Source organism: Periplaneta americana, chromosome 6 (genome assembly GCF_040183065.1).
Source record: "Periplaneta americana isolate PAMFEO1 chromosome 6, P.americana_PAMFEO1_priV1, whole genome shotgun sequence".
In the NCBI taxonomy this organism is placed as follows: Eukaryota; Metazoa; Arthropoda; class Insecta; order Blattodea; family Blattidae; genus Periplaneta; species Periplaneta americana.
This window is the reverse complement of record NC_091122.1, coordinates 129,323,086-129,344,519: the sequence shown is the minus strand read 5'-3', so window position 1 is coordinate 129,344,519 and position 21,434 is coordinate 129,323,086. Positions and strand designations below refer to the sequence as shown.

Sequence of the window (21,434 nt, the reverse complement as noted above, 5' to 3'; positions counted from 1 at the left end):
AATCATTTTGATGTCCTTGAAGCATGTTATAAAAATTTAAATATATACAAAATCGGACAGAATTGGTAAGATCTGAGAGTTTCACGACGTTATCAATCAATCAATCAATCAATCAATCAATCAATCAATCAATCTTCTTAATGTATCCAGCTGTTTGCTGACAACATAAAGTCCACTATAGTTCACTGTAGTCTATTGAGTTTTTGTTTTTTAACGAGAAAGTTTTACGAAGTTACTTCACAAAATAAAACACCATGACAGTATTTTTCATCAAGTTATAGCAACCTTAACATATAAAGATTTGAAATGTTTCTGCGCATAAAAAGTCATCTGATCTCGTAAGGCAATCCGATTTATGAAGTTCTGAGTACTGAAGCAGCTTCTTTAATTGTATTCTACTTGATTATTTATTAATATACTACTTTCGTAGCAATTGTTACTTGAATAATAAGATAATGATTTAACTCGAAGTGACGGTATTGTAATATTATTCTACAATGATTTTTACACATAGAATACAACCGATATAGTTGCTTCCCCACTTAGCAATTAGCTAAAGAACATTGGCTTATGAAATCACGTGATTGTGTATACAAAAATGTGATTTGAATTGGACCGTCTACATAATTGACGGTCACTATAGTACTACGTCATAAATTAGCCTATTACGTTTTTTATTTTATGCTCGACCATGCCGAAATATAGTAATTATACACCTGGTAGCAGGCCTTTAATGCATGTCATTAAAGTACACCTACTCATTAAAGGTCAGGTCTTTCAGCCAATGACGACTCAGGTTACAACTGTTCAGCCAATGACAGGTCAGCTTTCTACCGTTATAAAACCGCAAGTATCGATTATTCTCGAATATCCAATCGAAAGAGAATTACCGGTAGCGAAAAGTCACGGAGGCTGGAAATCCAATACTGTCGCAGAAGGTTATGTTCTGTTACTATAATAATTAGCGTTAATTGTAAATAATATTCAAATAAATTCAATTTGTCATCTCGTTTTTCAATGTCTAATTTTATTTCAATGTTATCTCTTTAGGTTGTTATGGCCTAGCAAGGTCAATGTGCACATCTGTTCCTCGGAAAAAATCAATACTTTCGCGTCTACGCACATCTCACAACATACGGGACATTGCTCCAGGTCAGATACAATAAAATTAATAATATCAAGTCAGAAATATGGTCGAGCATAAAAAGTCGTATGAAACTCGCCTATAATGGTAATTAAGAAGCTCGTATGAAAATTATGAAACTCGCTTGCGCTCGTTTCATAAATATCCATACTCACTTCTTAATTACCTTCATTATAGGCTCGTTGCATAATGTACTACTTAAGATGACTTACTTTTAATATTTTTTTTTTTTTTAAAAACAGTGATCACTTTTCTTATAATTCAGTATTTTCTGAAAGAGCAAATTTCGCACTCGTTACTTACCTCCAACAAGGAAGAACGTGAGGGTGATAATGGCTACGAACAAAGAGCTGAGTATGTCCATCCAAAAGCCGAACGCTATACTTGTGCCCAGGAACAGAGACCACGCGGCAGTATGATCGTCCTGTAACAGAGTTAATGTATTTGCTATTATTATGCTTTAAGACAGCATTCGGCATTGAAGAGAAATTACTTGTAAATCTATAATAATGTAGCAAAGACAAAGACAGAGAGAAAGAGAATTAAGCTACTGACTGCAAAGATAAAATTCTTTGCAGGAATGTGTGTCAAGTTATAAAAAGAGAAAATATTATGTTAGGAAAACCTTAATCAAGAAAAGTTTAAAGGAAGATCCTTTATGTCAGTATTACCATACTCGTTTTTAAAACAAAACTTTTCATAATTTCTGATTGCTCTGTTTCTTCCAATCGTCCAAAACTGTTACGTCTTCGGAGTTCTGTAGATTTAAGGGTTTTTATGTTTTGAAAATTATGCACATTGTGAATTTGTAATTACACAACTATATTAACATTTATTTTGTTCTTGGATCAATGTATAATATATCTCCACTTCCATCATTTTCTCAGCGAAAGATTACATTTCTCAATCTTAATAAAAAAAAAAGGGAGTAATTACAGCGAAGAAACGGTCGCAATGATTGATGAATTTTAACAAGAGCATGTGATATTTTCAAACGATTTAATGAAATGCCTTTTCGTGCATGTTTCTTTGTCGGTAATTTGAGTAGAATAAATTAGTTTGTCACATTTCATTTAGATGCATAGATCAGTTCAGGTAAACTAGGAGAAAAAAACCGGCGACCCGTCAATAAGTGGATTTAGATGCTAACTTGTAACTTAACTTAAAATGCAAAACTTTAGATTTAATCTAAGACTAACACTAAATTTAAGACAAGTGAGCTTTTCCTATAAGGAAAACTCAAGAATTATCTAATAACTATCTACCTTTTCGTGCGGCTCAGTTCATGGAGGTAGCGGCTACTCAGAACAACACGAGCCCTTAAGCAATGTTGCCTAGTTGAATTTTTGAGACTTAGTCTCTATTAGTGATGGTAATTTATTACACGCGCCCAGACAAAATATTATAGCCACGATGAAGATAAGACGTACGAATATGAACGAAGTCGCGTGAAAAGCATCCGATACCAGTGTCGAAATACAGTTCTAATGTGTTACTATCAGATTGTAACATATTGTTAGGTTTTAAATAGAATTATATTTGCTTTGTCCGTATTTAGTTTGTCTATTTTTTGTGAACCATTTGTTTAGTTTATCCTTCGTCTCAGAAATACATTTCATAAGATTTAGCTCATTCTCTTCTCTAAACAGTATTGTATCATCAGCAATATTATGTTGTTTTGGCTAAAATTTTGGAGATCATTAGTATTTATTATAAACAATAGAAGACCTAAGGCCGAACCTTGTAGAACGCCAGTTTTTATTTCTTTCCACTGAATGAGATGCCATGCTATCGGAATTTGAAATTACTTTTTGTTTCAGATTACTTAAATAAGATTCAAACTAGCTTAAGCTTTCAGTGATTATGCTATACTTTATAAAATATGTCAATATTAATGACAGAAAATACATTTTATTTTATTAATAGAAGAAAAATTACCTGTCTTGAATCAAAACCGATTTTAACCATTTCCTGCGCGCCGGATATGCGAATTGTTGTCAGGCCAGTGAGAGTATCAGAGAGATGAGAGTATACCGGGCTGCGAGCTGTAACAATGACACAGAAACATTAGTTTACGAAATTAAAATCTGAGTACAAAAGAACACAAACATAATATGAATTCAGACTCTCTAAGAAAAAGATTCGTTATTACAAACAAACCCAACAGTCTGTGTCCCTAACTTAAATTTCCGCCTAAATTTAAAGCAGTTTAAGTCTGTAGGAGAAAGTTCAAAGGGCGAAAATATTTAGCGCCAAAACTTCTGTTCTGAACAGCCACAAACCTCTACGCAGCCGTCAGTAGGGCTACGAATTCCCGAGCCCCAGCTATTAGCCAATCGCCTCTCGTACTGAGCTTCCCCCACTCTATGTGGTAGATACGGTATTACCGCTTATCTTTTTAGATCTAGGTCAACTTTACATAGTATTTGACACTGCAATTGAAAGTTTAAACTCGATATTGTGTTCAAAAATATTTTTACAATTTTCACCAGTATAAAAATAAAATATAATGTTTCTTACTTATTCCTTCTAATCTCTTGACGTTTCTGGAAGTTGCCAAGTATACTTTAGTAACTCCATAGAAGCAAAAGCCGAGAACCACCATAGCGATTATGAAATATGGGTTGACTATTGCAATGTTCACCAAGATACCAATGAGTACCAGAAAAACCTGTGGATAAAAATAACACAATGTAAGACAATATGTATTGCAATCTCGTATGTCGATCACAGGACCAAAATAAGAGATGTTTTTAAAAAAGGGGAAAAAGTGATTTTGGACTAAAAAAGGGAAGTCAAAACCACATAATTTGGTCGGTGGGAGATAGTTTTGAACATCGTAATTAATTATTTCATGTTTCGTGTCGAAATTAAAAAAAGGGATTCCCTTCAAAATCCGATCTCTAATAATCACTGTAGTGAAACAAAGTGTAACGTTTTGGAACTTGCCTGAATTGACTCCAGCATAAATCGCGGCAGTAACTCGTCGATGGCACCGATGTCTTTTGAGAATCTGTTGAGAATCCTTCCAGAAGGATTCGTATCGAAGAATCGCATCGCGCCACGCAGAATGGACGAGAACATATTGTTGTGCAGCCTGATGGACGCCCTCATGCAGGTCTTGACGAACAGAATGGACCGGAGGAGAGTGAGGGACATGCAGCAGATGATGAGGACTAGATAGATGATGAGCGAGTCCCACTTGCTCACTAAGGTAGTGTCCGGTATCACGGTGGGCAGCTCTTGTCCGGTTTCGTTCGCCAGGATCCATTCGTTCATCGTTTCCCTGTTCGCCTTCCTCACCACTTCTTCGTTCGTCCTGCAATATAGAAACAAATTGTGTATTCTTGGTGCAAATTTAAGAAACAATTCGAGCATGTTAGTTCTATTATTGAACGGAAAGGAGAAATTTATTCGATGGACTCTCACCGAAATATCATGAAAGAATCTCGAATATGCAGCTGATATTTGCCTTCTTCCCTACAATATTAAGTATACTCAAGGGAAACTGAATAGTTAAATTGATAAGCACAAGAAAGCTAGATTTAAAAATCGAGAGTGCACAGCTTTACTAACTTATATTTTCTCTTCCTCCTGTTATCATTGTATGTTCCTTGTTCCCATTGTTTTCTTCTCTTCGCTTTGTACTTGTATTCTTCTTATATTCCTTATCTCTCCTTATCCTTGTCTTCCGCTTGATCTCATTGTACTAACCTTATTCTCAACTATTTCCCTTGTTCTCCTTGTCTTTTCCTGTTTCCCTTTTTTATTCTCCCAACTGATGGGGATTCTGAAGAAAATTGGCGTAGATTGGAAAGAAAGGAGGCTGTTCAGTAACCTTTATATGAAACAACGAGTCAAAGTCAAAATAGGAGAAGAAATGTCAGAAGGAAGTGAAATAGGGAGAGGAGTACGACAAGGATGCCCTTTATCACCTACCCTGTTCATAGTAGGAGGAAGAAGAATAAAGTGCATAAGATTTGCTGATGATATGGCGTTGTTAACAGAAGAGGAGATGGTACTAAGGGATATGCTACTAGAAATAAATGGCAGTTCTGAGCAGTATGGGATGAAGATAAATGCCAGCAAGACGAAGACCATGTTCATAGGAAGAAAAGTAAACAAGGTAAACTTGAGAATTCTAAATAGGCAGTAGAGCAAGTGGACAGCTTCAAATACTTGGAGTGTACTGTAAGCAGTAACATGAGCTGCTGCCAAAAAGTCAAAAAGATAATAGCAATGGCAAAGGAAGCTTTTAATAGAAGAAGGAGTGTCTTCTGCCGGATCTCTGGAGAAAGAACTAAGGAAGAGAGCAGTGAAGTGCTTTGTGTGGAGTGTAGCATTGTATTGGAGAGAAACATAGACATTACGGAGAGGTGAAGAGAAGCGAATAGAAGCATTTGAAATGTAGATATGGAGAAGGATGCAGCGTGTGAAATGGACAGAGTAAGAAACGAAGCTGTGTTGGAAAGAGTGAATGAAGAAAGAATGATACTGAAGCTGATTAGAAAGAGAAAAAGGAATTGGCTGGGTCACTGGTTGAGAAGAAACTGCCTTCTTAAGGATGCACTGGAAGAAATGGTAAACCGGAGAAGAGTTCGGGGCAGAAGAAAATATCAAATGATAGACGACATTACGATATATGGATCATATGAGGAGACAAAGAGGAAGACAGAAAATAGGAAAAGCTGGAGAATGCTGGGTTTGCAGTGAAAGACCTGCCCTTGGGCAGAACACTATGAATTAATGAATTCCTTAGTTATACTTCCTCCCCTTGTTCTTCTTGTCTTCCCTTTGTTCTCCTTGTATCCCCCTTCTCCTCGTTGTATGCCTCTTGTTCTTCTTGTCTTCCCTTTGTTCTCCTTGTATCCCCCTTCTCCTCGTTGTATGCCTCTTGTTCTTCTTGTCTTCCCTTTGTTCTCCTTGTATCCCCCTTCTCCTCGTTGTATGCCTCTTGTTCTTCTTGTCTTCCCTTTGTTCTCCTTGTATCCCCCTTCTCCTCGTTGTATGCCTCTTGTTCTTCTTGTCTTCCCTTTGTTCTCCTTGTATCCCCCTTCTCCTCGTTGTATGCCTCTTGTTCTTCTTGTCTTCCCTTTGTTCTCCTTGTATCCCCCTTCTCCTCGTTGTATGCCTCTTGTTCTTCTTGTATTCCCCTTGTTTTCCTTGCCTTCGCTACGTACTCTTTGTATTTTCCTTGTTCTCCATATCCTTTTCTTGTTCTCTTTGTATTGTGTAGCTGATTAGTTTAATGTGAGAAGAAGATAGACGAGAAGATTTTTTTATTTGTAATGATTAATAATCCAAAATAAAGTAAATACATAAATGAACTAATAAATAGTTGTCACATAAAATTCCTAAATAATAAAGCAAGTAAATAAAGCAACAAAATAAACAAATTTGTAGAGAAATAAGTAGAGTAAGTAAATTTATAACTAAGGAAGTAAAATGAAATGCAATTTGTGTAAAATAAGATATTGTGAAATGAGCAATGAATGTCGAGGACTGGAACAATCACATAAACGCAGTTAATAATAGCGGACTGCTGTAGATAGAATATATTTGAAGTCAACTGAACAGCAAAATGTAGGAAGGCTTCTTAAATACGAGTACGTTCAGAAAGTTGAGGATTTATTTTGTATAATTCCTTACATCCTCTGTACATTTAATTTGATATCACTTTCTTTAAAACTTAACTTTGTTTCAATGGTAATTTGTTAAGAAATTTTTGGATCATGAAAATCCCGGCCTTGATGTTTATTACTAATTGAAAAATTGAATTTATTAACTTAAAGACATATACTTACCAGAAAGTAACCCAATAATCGGCACTGCTTGTTGACAACTGGGCTATTATCAGCATGCAAAGGGTGAAGATAAGGTAGCAGATGTTTCCTCCATTTTTAAAATACTGCCAGTAAGTTCTCCAACCAAGCGAACCAAAGCCTCTGGTTTCCTGGCTCAGTTCCTCGTCGGCGTCATCCATGTCGTCTCCAAACCAACTCTGTAGCCCAAGAATATGTATGGAACATGTGCTTCGTGAAATTAACTTACATTATCTAGTTCATTGCAGTGTTAGTTATTGGATGTTATCGTAGTTCACGTTTTAAAAAACTATATGATTTTAATTATGCAGAGAGTGGTTGACGAAATTATACAAACAATTAAATGACACAACTCATTGGGTAATTATAAGTTTCGAAGTCAAATTCCGAATGCTTATCTCATTATTTCTATTATAAAGGATGCGTTATTGTGAACCAGGCTTATGGCTCGTCATTCTGTGTAGTCTTTCGCCAAACCTACGCCAAAATAAGGAAAATGATGCAAGATTCATACGTATGCGACAAGTTTGCTATTTATAGAGGCTAAATGACCGCCTGGATTAGATCAATGGAGAGCTCGGGAATCGAACTAGCAAATAAATGAAAATAAAAAGGTAACTTCGAATTTTGCTTACATTTTTACGAATTATATCACGTATTTAGTTATTTTCTTTAGAGTAATTATTTAATGTAACTTTAATTTATCTCTCTGTTATTGAATTAATATGTTAATTGTTAGTATTGAAACAACATATTTAAACAGCTCTATGTTTTATTGTTTTCACTGATTGCTGGATCGCATTCTATGGAGACTTGCACTGCCTGCTCAGTCAACGTTTATGCGCGAGTAGCCGCCAAGTGGCAGGTAGTACCTTAGTTCACACAGAGTTCGTGGATACCCAGAGTGGCGCAATCAGCTAGACAGCCGTCATTCAACACGCTTGGGATAGGAACATTTAAAGTAAAACTCAATTTATGCCATTGTCCGTGGCCCTTAAAATTAAAAATATTTGACTCTATGCAGGGTGATTCACGAGGATTTACCGTCATTTACGGAACTTATTTCCGAAGACATTTGAACAAAAAATGTGTCCTAATCTCATTATTTTCAGAGTTACACTAATTTGAAGTTGTTTTAAAATACCATTATTCTTTAGTTTTAAAGATTAAAGAATATTACAGATAAAGAATTAACTATTCAAGAGTATCATTTCTTTAATTAGCTAGTATTCTGAAGCTAAATATGTGTTGTGAATTCCATAGTTGCTTCGTACAGATTTTTTTTTTTTTTTTAATTTTAACTACAAATTACTTTTTTCTTACGCATTTATCACAATTGTTACAAATCACACCACTCTTGTAAATTCTTTAAGACTGTACATTAGGATGCATAATTAAACTGCAAAGAATCAAGTTCCTAAGGTCATATGATTTGTAACAATTTTTATGTTAAATGAGTAAGAATGATGTTATTTTTAGTTAAATAATGAAAAACAAAATCTGTATAAAGCAATCAACAATATATTTTTAGCTTCAGAACACTAGCCAGTTAAAGAAATGATACTTCTGGATAGTTCATTCTCTATTTGTAATATTGTTTTACTCTTAAAACTAAAGAAAAATGATATTTTACTAACAACTTCAAATTAGAGTAACTCAGAAAATACTGAGATTAGGACACATGTTTATGTGACATTTTTTTGCTCAGAATGTCTTCGGAAATAGCTTCGTAAGTGGCGGTAAAACCTTGTGAATCACCCTGTATGACTGTATATGGCAAATAGCGAGCGCTAGAATAACAATGGCTGATTTGCAGCATAAAGGATTGCAGTACTCTGGATATCTACTGACTCTGATAGCAGTGTGCACTATCTGCCACTTTGATTGAGCAGGCAACTTACAGAGTCATAGAATGCGATCCAGCAGGCAGTGATTGTTTTATTCACAAAACTTCATACCTATACTTTATAATACATTGTTTTTAATATGACATTTAACTTACTATATTCACTAAGCACCGAAAGCATTATAGTTTTTTTTTTAATTGTTCCATATATCATTAAATTACGCTAGACGAACTGCGTATATTTCAACACTGTTAGAAAATGAAGACGTCATAACCTTATATGTACGTTAATGACAGTCTAGTAGGCTATATACAGTAACGAAGCTTGAGTTGTGAGGGTGCTAGGAACAATAGATAGTGCCGGTACTATTTCGCATTGTCTGTAATGAGGCGATATTAGCGATCCTAGTGGTTAGCAACTGTCTATGGATGCATATTTACTACGTATTAAGTTTCGTGACTGTATATACTAGACTGTGGTGTAATCATTAAAGACAATGTCTGTGTCATGGTGCATTATCCTTGCTGAAACAGTGAGTGATTTAAAAATTAATGATAGTAATTGATACAGAATGACTCAAAATAGGGTTCACAAACCGATGCAAATTGTCACGGAAAGGATATTGATATAAATTCAATATTGGAAAAACTCTTGGGACTGTTGTTGCTGTTGTAAGTTTCACATGCAGGTAGATATTGTTTCGTTGTAGTTCATTAAATTACAAGAAAGAAGGATGCGGACTTCTCAGCACTCCATACAACAATTATTATACATCTCATGAATTTTGACTTGAATATGTTGCAGGAAAACAGCACAATGCCTCATTTGAGTGGAGGAGAGCATGGCTATTAGGCGCGAAATCCATTTTTAAGTGAAAGTATCCAGGAATGCTTATCGGAATATGAATACCCAAACTCGATATCATTCCCTTGGGACTCAGAACAAAATGTATCAATTTCTGGCGATTATTTTGAATCGTTCTGTATAAGTATGTGATGTTATAGACAGTTAAACAAAACTAGAGAAGCAAACTGTAAGATAGCGATAGTTGGAAGTTATTATAATAAGAAAAATCAGACAGACTGCGTTCAGTCATGCAGTATGAACCCATGCAAGTGACATGCTTAGTGTAGGATTTCGTTTTATTCATTGTATGAGTTCAGTTTTGTAATACTCTACACTTCTACAGGGTGAGTCATGACTAATGTGTATAACTTGAGGAGGCAGTCCCTCAGATTAATATTTTAAGAATAGTTCCTGTAATCAGTGGTGCAACTTTTAACTGTTGCAGAGCTATCGCTGTTCGTATACCGGTCAAATAGAGTTTGAATAATATAAATGAAGAAATTTTAAGTAGCCTATAAGATACCCATGCAGTACAAAACGAAAATTGGAACATTGATATTACTAAGATGATGACAGTTAAAGTTATCAGATTAACGTTTACTGGGAGTTCTCAAGAACTGCAAGCAACATAGAATGTGGAACAGCATAAAATCGCTATTATTCCAAAACCTCGTTAACTCCAGAAAACATTTTTCAGTAAAAATAAAAATATAAATAGAGCGTAAGGAGGTGCATTCACAAAATGTAACTACCAAAATCTCGCATTGACTATCACTTTTTTTTGTGCTAGCATATCTGTTAATATAGAACCTCGTATAGTTAATGTTTGGATATACCAATTTTTGTTGGTTTATTCTATTATCATTGCAATGTACGTGATTTTATATTTTGTCATTTTGTGGAAAATTTATTGTTCATTCTTCCGTAAGCGTTCATAAACCATTGAAGATCGATATTTTGCAACCTAAGCTCGTAACCTCGATTTCTTCGGCCATTGGATTTGTGAGGGTTTAGAATAACAGCGACGATATGAAGGGTTCAGAACCATAGTGGGCCAAGCGCCATTTACTAAAACCGTAGAAAACAAGGGCTAAAATGAAGTTATTACCACAATTCAATGGAAACATATAGCAAGTAATATAAAGTATACATATTAAAACTAAATGATATGTCAATATTCATTGAACTATGACATTCACATAACTTTAATCCTTGCTTTCTCCGTTTTTAATAAATGGCGCTTGGCCCACTATACTGTACATTATTTAAACTTTTGTTAGAGATTAATTATACATTAAAACGCTCACAAAGAAGGAAACCAAATAATGTTCTACATACTGTACAGTGTTAATCTGCTTAACAAATTATGTATAACTTTAATATAAGTATCCACTATATATTACTCAAGAGAAAATATGCATTAGTTTGTTAATAATGACTGATGAGGATGAATTGAACTCATACAAATGATGTGCTCAATGTATATCATGCTGCAACCCTCCACCTTGCCCATAGAAACTTCCATTGTGTTGTAATTGTATAAAAGTCAACAAACTGGCAAATTTAAGTCATAGACTTTGAATGTAGCTTCAAACGTTAGAGAAAATATCTTGGAAATAACAACTAGCAATATTAATGACAGTAAAATGTAGGAACAAATCCACCCAAATCAGTTAACAATTTACTGTTATTACATGAAGAATGGTGTTGTAATTTTATTTGTGAATTATAATCTAGAATTATATACAATTTTACATTTTGGAAGGCTCAGTTTTATGTTTAATGTTTGTTAATATTAAATGTTGTTAATTCCTTAGCAAACATAAATCACATACTGATCATCATTTGCAAAGGTTAGGAAGGAACTCGATTACGGCAGTTGTCGTTATTCAATTACAATATGATGATGATGGTGATGGTGGTGGTTGAAATGGTAGTGTTTATACTTTTGATGATTATTGTGGTGGAGGTATTGTCATAATGAAGACATTGATGGCGATTATAAGGATGATTATTGTAATGCTAAAGATAATAAAATATCATGGTCAAGATGATACAGATGATGCTGATGAACGCAATGATGAAGTAGATAATGAAACTGATTGTCGTGATACTGGCGGTGACGACGATGGTCGTGGTGAAGAAATACTGGTAATGGAGATGTTAGTACCATTGAAGATGATTATAATAGCATTGATGATATAGCTAATAATGATGAAGATTATGATCAAATAGATAATTAAATTGATTATGGTAGTGATAAAATGTTGATAATGAAGATGATAGTGTTTGAGATAATAGTAATAAAGATAATGATTATGATGATGTTGAAGCAAATATTAAATTTGATTTTATCGGTGATGATAATATTAGTGAAGAAAATGATAATGGAAATGGTAGTGTTGTTAAGAATATTGATGATAAAGATAATGATGAAAATTATGATGAAATAGATTATGAATTTGATTGTGATATGAGTAACAGTTATGATAATGGTATTGGTGAAAAAATGATCATGAAAATGATAGTGTTGATAATGATATTGACGATAAAGATAATGGTAACGAAAATTATGATCAAATAGTGTTGAATTTAATTGTGAACAAATCGATGATAATGAAAATTATAGTGTTGACAATAAAAATATTGATGATAAAGATAATGATGACGAAAATAATATGAAGTAGATGTTGAAATTGATTGTGGACGTAGTGGCGGTGACAATAATGGTATTGGTGAAGAAAATGTTGATAATGGAAGTGATAGCGTTGATGATAATAATAATAATAATGATAAAGATAATGGTGACGAAAATTATGAAGTAGATGTTAGAATTGGCTGTGGTGGCAGCAACGGTGACAATAATGATAATGGTGATTATGTAGATAAAGATAATGCCTAGAATGAAAATCAAGGAAAATGATGGAAATGGAGATGTTAATTCTGTTTAATACGACAATACTGATTATAATGATTGTGATAATGAGAATGCCGATGATAACGGCGTTGAATATAAAAGGGATTATTATAATGTTACTGTCTATGATGATGTTAATAATAAGCCGTTATTGAAGAAGCGAATGGCCTTTCATAATTTTTTTAGGCTATTTGTTTCCTTTTCTGATGTTTCAACCACGTGTTTTCTGTGCGCAACATTCACCTCTGAAAAAATCAATCATGCAGACGTGGCCGAAACTCCAGGAAAGGAAACGATCCTAAAAGAAAGGTAATTGTCAGTCAAAATCTTGAAATAAATATTACTTGTGTTACTTTAAAATATTTTTCTGTATATCGCAAAACTGGGCAAAGAAAAAATATTTGTCACTACAAAACAATTCTTAGGAAATGATTGCTTCCAACGCTCGCGTGTACCCAAAAACCCATTCATGCATCCATTTCGAAGAACCTGTAGTGCGTTGCAGTTCAGATGTGTAATTTCACGAAAGTACAATTTCAATGTGAGTGTAATTTGTATTTTTTTTATCGACGTTTCACAAAAATATCCCTGCTTATTGTATTAGTTAAGTCGAAAAAAATAATGGTTCAGGCACTTCAATCGTTACAAGTTTATTGATTGAATATTGTAGCAGTGAAATATTTCACTCTACCACTTCAGATGGATTAATGATTTCTCAGGTTTGTGATTACAAATTTTTAATCATACAAAAATTTGTGCGCAATCGCTCGTCTAAAACAACAAGCTGGCAGAATTGTGCTCTTGTGTATCATTATTTCGTGACGGATTATTTATTATTGACAAATAACTTGACTTGATATTCAAATGTCTCTTAGTGTGGATAAGGAATTTATTAGTAAATGTTTCATGTACGATATCTACAACAAGCCTGTAGTATAGAACCGATACTTCGATTTTCAAAATTTTAAAATAAATACTTGTCAGCTCATTATTTCTGTATAGTTTCGGAACTTTGTGTTTCCCTTCTTTTTTCTCTTTCAAGCTTGAGTCTTGTGTATCATTGCACAATATTCTAATTTGTGTATTTATAAAAATAATTAATTATAATACGAAAATTGTTAAAAGTGTAAAAATGCTTTAGAACTTTCCGAATTGTTTCAAAGTTTCAAGGACACTGTACTAGTCGGTAGATTACAAATTATGACATTAAACTCTCCTGCCATGATAATATATTAACGTTCCATTTTATAATGTTTTTTTTTCAGAATCTATTTTTTTTATTTTATCATGTTATACATAATTCAGAATATAAATTTGTTCCCCTCTAAGGAAGTCAAACACGAAAGATTTAGTTAAACGAACGTGATTGTAGATATTCACGTTAAAGTTGATATTTGCTTGTTTAGCGATATTTTTTGTTATGCTATTATTCATCTAAAATAAGTTTTGATAGTTTTGTAGCTATTTCATAATTTTCAAAGTGAAAAAATATCATACCTCATTTTTTACATTTATTTTATCTTGCAGAATATGCAGAATATTTGAATAATACATTAATCTTACTATATATATATATATATATATATATATATATAAAATATAACTTCAGTAGGTAATTATAAAGATTTAAAAAGCTTTTACGCTCTGAAATTTCGTAAGTTTTCAGTTAAATTTCATGATATTAAAATGTATGAATATAATTTTAAAATAAACTGTTATGTTATCTTATGTTTTGGTATTTCTAGACACTTAAATTATTGAAAAATAAATTGAATAATAATAAAAAAATAATAAAATGTACCGGTTCTGCTTCAAACGATTCTATGCAGTGTTACAGAATCGAATTTTAAAATCAAATTTCAGCTAATGTATTGTATTAGATGTGTACCATTTTAGTCATAATTATCCACTTGATTTAGAAGTCACTTCTTACTGTAAGTTTTTCGTAACGGAAAAAAATATAAGTTAGCAGATTTTTCTGTGTTTCTATCTTTTAATTTTGTTAAACATGTTTATTGCTAGTATGCTGCCGTATCATTTGACATCAAGGGCAAGATTCCTGTGATTACGTACAATAATTGAATTAAGATCTGTTCCTTGGAAACAAATGGATGAATTTCAAGTCTGACAAAGCACATTTTTTAAAATTAAATGATGGTATAATTTATACTGAATTTAAAATTTGAGCAATGATGATTTGTTTATTTTTGTGAAACGTTTGCAACTTGTACTTCGTGAAATTGGTCCTGTGTGTGGGATACAATCTCGGCGCATGACTCACATCGTCTGAACTGTTGCTGGTAGTGTTGTCCTGGCCCTTTTCGAAGGGTCGTTCGCGGTAGATAGCACAGGGGCAGCAGCGTAGGAATGACCTGTTTCTCAGAATCTTTTTCAGTGAACCACGGATCTTCCGAGAGCTTCTCCATAGTATTAGAGCTCCTGTGGGCGGCTTTGTGGCACTATCATTGGAGTCTTTAGGCTCTCTTTTCTTCTTCTGAAAGTTCACCAGCTTTTCGTGATTAAAGTCACGTCTAGTCCATTACTGACGTTTTTGTAATAATATCCTATTTTAAACCATTTTTTTATCTGATAGGAGATTAATTTCAAGGAATAAATTACTATATTCGTTAATATCGGATATAAGTATTTCAAATTAAATTTTAATGATTTATAGGCTAATGGTTAGAATTTCAAAACCTATAAGAATACTACCAAAAGTTATGAGCCCACTAAATATCGCTAGAAAAGCCACCCAAAGAAACATATTCGTTATGAAAGGAACGTTTTAATTGTTTTTGTTTCCAGACAAAATCATTCTTCCGATCATCGCATTTTTTTTTTTCAGTCCACCTTTGGAATAAAATTTAGTTTTGGAATGTGTGAAGGACATGAGGAGGTGTAGTAATCAGAAAGGTACACGGACGCACATCCTTGCATCTGTGGCTGATGATAACGTTTATGTGAGCTCCTAGCCTGAGGATCACGTTCCACACTTCGTCCATATCTTAGGAATGAAAGGATAATTTTTGATAGGCACACCGAAAGTTAGACGTAAAAATTTGTAAAATTAAAGGTATGAAGAAAGCCAGTCTTGAATATACAATGATAGACACAATTATGACTTCCACATTCCCTGACGTCTTATCACTAACAGACTAGGGTAGTGCAACCAATGGCGAAGCTACTTGGAGTTAATTGAGACAATGCTGCGCAAAAAAAATCACACCATTAAAATTATAAATACTGAATAAATTTCTCCGTCGTGATTGGTGTGATTGAGAAGCCTTCGCTCAACAATGATGGATATGTCAACGACAGATGTGAATGAACAAGGTGATGAGGATCTGTGAGCGAGGAAATTTTCGCCTGCCTCTTCAACAGTCAAGGCTTTACAGAGAGGATTGTGGGAGGGGGGAGGAGACGGAAAATAGAGTGAGGTTCTTTTATGCCAGAAGGAATTTCTAGCATCTCCTTCCACGTCACCAGGAGGGATGTCTTACGACCAATCACAGCGACCAACAAGGAATATTCAAACTTTTCCGCGCTTTAAGTCAGTGTTGCCAATTTAGATCTATACCCTTTTCGCTGTAAGAAAAATCCTAATACAAGCACGTGACTGTCATACCCGTGATTGGCTCCCAGTTGAAACACTCACTCGATGCAGGAAAATATAGTTCCGTATTTGGAAACCATAACCTTATGTTATTTGAGAATAAAAAATTATAGTTATTAAATACGACGAAAAATTTAACTTTATTCATTATGTAAAAGGAAAGCTACTTTTATATTTTATTTACGTTGTAAGCGGATGAATGCTAAGAGTAATGCCAAGGTAGTTTGTTCTTGTAACACGCTAGCGCCATTTGATCTTGTTCTCGCAAGCACGTGATAGTACGGCTTCTGTATTCTCAGTTTGTGTGGTTACTAAACATAAGAGTGGAAACCTTCGCAAAAGTGGAGAGAAACAAATAGCGTTGAATAGCGTAACGGGTATGTATCAAGTTAAGTGAGTTGAATCCAATTAATGAATTATAAAGTAATAGTTTGCTAAGCAAACCAATGAATAGTAGTGAGATTAGGCCTGCTTTGACGAGTAACGAGAAATGTTTAACATGAAACAGAATGTACAATAGTGGACGGGATCACTTACTGAGAATTTCTGGCGCCAAAGTGCGGCCAATCAAGCCTCACTTCAGTCACGTGCCATCGTTTACTGTACGATTATTCTTACAACGAAAAGATTATAAAAAGGTACTTTTAACCATTTTTCAGCGACAAAATTTATAAAACTTTGTATGTTATTGTAAATTGTTTAAATATAATTCAGCAATTTTAAGTCCCTTGAAGACAAGAATACAATGTTTTCCTCTGATTACATACTAATGTACCGTACTATATTCTGCCTACTTACTCTTTAAATTTGTTTCGCAACTGACTTAATTACTTAGGGTGCCGGTACTTGATCTATAGGGCCATTTAGGTCCTGTTTTTTCTTTTCAGAAAATTGGGAAAGCGGGGTCGTGTGCTCTCCTGCCGAAAAACTACTTTTATATCTCTCGAAGAATGTCACGCCGTGAATGCTGTAATTTTTAAGTGTTTTCACTTAAATATAATAATAGTATTGAGTTGCAAAAGTTCAGGGAATTAAAACATAACATCTTTACAGCATGAAAACATGGCAACACACTGCATGTCTCTGCTAAAGAGAATCAAGAAGACTGGACGGAAGCTTTTGTCCTCACAATACAGTCCTGATTTGGAACTTTCGGGACACCATCTATCTTGTTTATTATGTAATTAGATGCGGGGCCTCCAAATACAAAACGACCAAGTTGCTGCGTATCCAAGAAGAATGGTAAAACTGAACCAACATTGATTTCTTGGAGTAGTAAAGGAATGTAAGACGTTTCTCTCATGACGATTATGTTCCTGTGGATCGCTTTCTTTGTTCTTAAATTGATATAATCATGACTTTTGCTACTCATTCATTTGTCTGAATATTTTTTCTGAATGATAACAGAAATTAGGATATATGCATGTAATATTTCCCGGTAAGGAATAAAAGAATGAATTCGTTTTCTAAGTAAATTTTTAATATTTCGTGAGTTTTATACTTCGTTTAAATTTAGATTAAACCCATCTTTTTTGACCTGACAGTACATGGATGTTCCCTACTCTGTGGAACAAGCACGAAGTTCTTCAGCGCGACGCTGAGTTTCCGCTCAAGACAAAGTATGTCATCACATGGAAAACGAACAAATTTCCATAGTCTATCGTTGGCGAGATTCGAACTCATGACCGTTGCTTTGGGAAGCATGAAGGCTTAGACTTAACCTTTGTGTACATCGCTGCCGTCGGTTTTACATTTAACTCATTTATTGCCAAAAATAGCTTCAAAATGAACTCTAGGAAGTAAGCATTTAATCTTTGATCAGTATTTTGTTAGAGGAATTTCCGAAGATTATTGTAATTGTGTTATTGTTGTTATTTCAGTTAGTAATGGACAAGCATAGAATTTTATATTAACATGTAATGTTAGAAGCACTATTTTTGAAGGCAGGTGTTAGAAGCTTGGGCACATCGCAGCTGTAAATAAATGTTAGATCATTAATTAATATTATGCACAATACATACAGCTAGTTGATTAAGTTAAAGACACAATTAAAGCAAGCGTATCTTATTACAAATGAAATCTATCTAATTACTAGATTAGTGCTGACTAGAACCCAGATATATATGCGCAAAAATGAATACTGAAAAATACTTTAAGAAGTCAGGAAGTGAGCAATATAAGATGTCAAACTTGGTAGTGATTATACAGTGTAATGAACTAAATAAGAAGTCTGATAATGTTTTGTTATAATTGGTTTGCCCTAGGGGAGAAAAAAGATTAAGTTCTATGTTTTTGTAAAAGTGTATAACAGTGGGGTATTTTAAGTTCTAATAATTCGAAAGGGTTTTAAATTTCATCAATGTAAATGTCCCTAAAGACGGAACAAGTAAAATGTTGGGTACACGTAAATTACTCCAAGCTGTTCTGACTGCCCTGGAAAAATTATTTCAGTTTTCCTTTCGTCAATGATTTCTTTTATTTAAAAAGTTACAATAGGAGAGTATTCACGAAATATGACCATGATGTTTGGCCTTTGTTATATTTTTCTGCTAGTATGTTCAGTAGTTATATAGTTTTGTTTGTTGTTGTTAGTTGTTTCTTTTTCTTCCCTTTTTTGCTCTCTTGATCGTCAGATGAATTTATTATCTTATCCTTTTTATTGCTGATCCTATTTAAATTTCGTATTTTTTTTTCTTATTTTATTACATTCCATTTGTTGTATCCTTCCTTACGTTTTTCCCTGTTAACTATCTGTACAAACTGAGTTGCTTTTATTACATTCCAATCTTTAGATCTGTATTTTACTTTCTTTTTTCTATTATGGTATTATTTTCATAATGTTTAGTGTCGATTTTGTTATGCTATTATTTTTGTAATATGTTAGTATCCTGTTCTTTAACTTTTTGTTAAATTTTCATTCCTTGTATATTTTGTCACCTCGTAGAGTGTAAGAGAAGGACCTATGGCCTTAACTCTGCCAGTATAAATAAATAAATAAATAATTATTATTAATTATTAGTTTTTTATCTTAAGTTTTAATTTGTGTGAATATTAACACTCTGTAAACCTCAGTCTGATATTCCGTTTTCTGAATGCACTCATGTCGCGTAGAATCTTGCTTGGCTTCTCTCGTAGATTGTCAGTTGCCTTACGTTTTACTTTCCAGTTATCTGTTGACGCTGCAAGACTCGATCATTGTATGAGTCACGATTATGATATTATATGAAACCAAATACTTTCCGAGGTCTAAAGCGTAAAAAAAGCACTTTTCTTCACAGTCATCAGAGGCCGTTCGATTCTTCATATCATTTTATTTCTCTTCCAATATCGATATCTTTGACTCGATTAGCGGCACTGCCAACATTACTACCATTTTTTTATTGTTTCGCTTTTAAGTAGAATGATTTCTGCACTGTTATCACTGTAGCATATTTCCAGGCTTGAACTGCCTGCTATACTTTCATGTCATACCTTTACTCCGCTTAGGGGAATTCACCACTGACAGAGTCCTCACAGTAGTTGTAGGGAAATTTACTTTGTTTAATGATAATTTAAGAGAATTTACACTTACTCATAACGGTGTAAGTGTGAGAAACTCACATAAGGAAGGCCACAATGCATTAACCAGTTGTCATCGGGACCAGTAGTATTAAGAGCGAAAATTATCAATAAAAGTTATGCATTTTTAAAATAGAAATAGGAAACTGTAAGCCTATACAAAATATTTCATCATTGAAATATGAATTTATTTCTATTATTGCATGCACGTAAATCGACTACGAAGGCGTAGATTTGAAAGTAATATAAATTTTCATTTCTTTATGTGTTTTACATATAATTCTGGGTTCTAGTGTAACATTACTTCCATAGCTGAGTTATAAGAACTGTATTTACAAAATGATTTAAGTTATTGCAAACAAGAGTGGTGGTTTTCTCACTTATTTATAACGAAATATTTTTTTTAGGTTAAATATTTTTCTAATTTGACTTTAGTTAGTAGCAAAACTGATGTCTTTTAAACATTTACGAATTTACTTCGCTATAATTTCGAATTGAAATGATAAAATTTCAATCTATTGTCTCAGTTTCCTGCTCTACAATTTAATCAGTAATTTTATTACATTATAAGGCATAGAAAGTTACAAGACAAGCTAGTTAGTGGCTTCATTGCTGTTAATTGTTTACTCAGCATAAAATAATGTGCGTAACTCACGCTGGAATTGGCTGATACGAGCGAAGGTTGCCGCATGTGTCTCCTAATCACGGACTTCCTCAGGGTTGATTGATAGTCTTCGTTCGTGAAAGAGTTTCTGAGTGTGCCATCTTTCCTAAAAGAGCTACCTTTTTCTCTCCTTGAAGATCGTCTTGTGGTACCGTCTCTTCGTACTGACCTACGGCGATTCTCATTTTCATCCTGAAATTATTAATAAGATAATGTAAACACTGTAAAATTCTCAAATTTCTTAAAAACATTCACGATTTTATATTTAAATTTCATTAATATGAAATTCTTTAAGACTACATTACTACAGAAGAAATGAATAGGTTATTATTCATTTTAATAGGTTAAGCCACGAACTCTTGCTCATTGTGTTACCCACCAAATTTATACGTGGCGAGAAATTGTTGAGAAAAATGTCTTACAACTCTCTGTTATAGTTACATACCATAAATCTGCGACACAGGAACTCAACTTTATTTCCCTCCAAAAGTAAACGATACTACTGATATTATCATTCTTTTAATTATGTCGCCCTCTGCCGTGTTTAAACTCCCGAACTTCGGATCAGATGGATAGCATAGTAACTGTGAAATATTAAAGAGGACTTAATAATAATAATAATAATAATAATAATAATAATAATAATAATAATAATAATGTGCAACTAATCCACAATAACAAAAAGAGAGAACATGTTATGAAAATATAGAATTATATTATTTAGGCTGGTGTTGCATTACTTGCTTTGTTTTACATCGTTAAAATATGTGGCAATACCTGATTTTTTTTAAAGATAATAATGCAAAGGAAAGCAAAGGATGAAAAACAAACTGAGTTTTGAAAGTCACACAATATACAAGCAAAACTGGATGACACAGAAATTTGTAGTAAAGAAAGTCGTATACATAATTCAAGAAATAAAAATGACATTTCTTAGAGCTGCTGTAGAACACGTCAGAATTAAAGTACGGTTACACACTAAACAAAGGATAGTTCATTTTGAAGAAAATGGTTTCATAAACT

The 21,434-nt window shown here is 33.5% G+C and overlaps 1 protein-coding gene across 5 annotated transcripts in view; it reads right to left on the bottom strand.

Annotated features, from left to right (window-relative positions):
- Positions 1–21,434, bottom strand: part of LOC138701729 (ATP-binding cassette sub-family C member 4-like) — a 102,830-nt gene that overhangs the window by 18,837 nt on the left and 62,559 nt on the right. For 4 of the 5 annotated variants that reach the window (XM_069828939.1, XM_069828940.1, XM_069828941.1 and 1 more), the window contains exons 14-20: positions 20,403–20,603; positions 14,858–15,070; positions 6,949–7,145; positions 4,094–4,463; positions 3,665–3,815; positions 3,083–3,189; positions 1,448–1,568 (exon numbers count right to left, since the gene is read on the bottom strand). In XM_069828939.1, coding sequence (XP_069685040.1) covers positions 1,448–1,568; positions 3,083–3,189; positions 3,665–3,815; positions 4,094–4,463; positions 6,949–7,145; positions 14,858–15,070; positions 20,403–20,603 — 1,360 coding nt within the window. The remainder of the gene's footprint in view (positions 1–1,447; positions 1,569–3,082; positions 3,190–3,664; positions 3,816–4,093; positions 4,464–6,948; positions 7,146–14,857; positions 15,071–20,402; positions 20,604–21,434) is intronic. The other variant, XM_069828943.1, reaches the window with a different exon arrangement.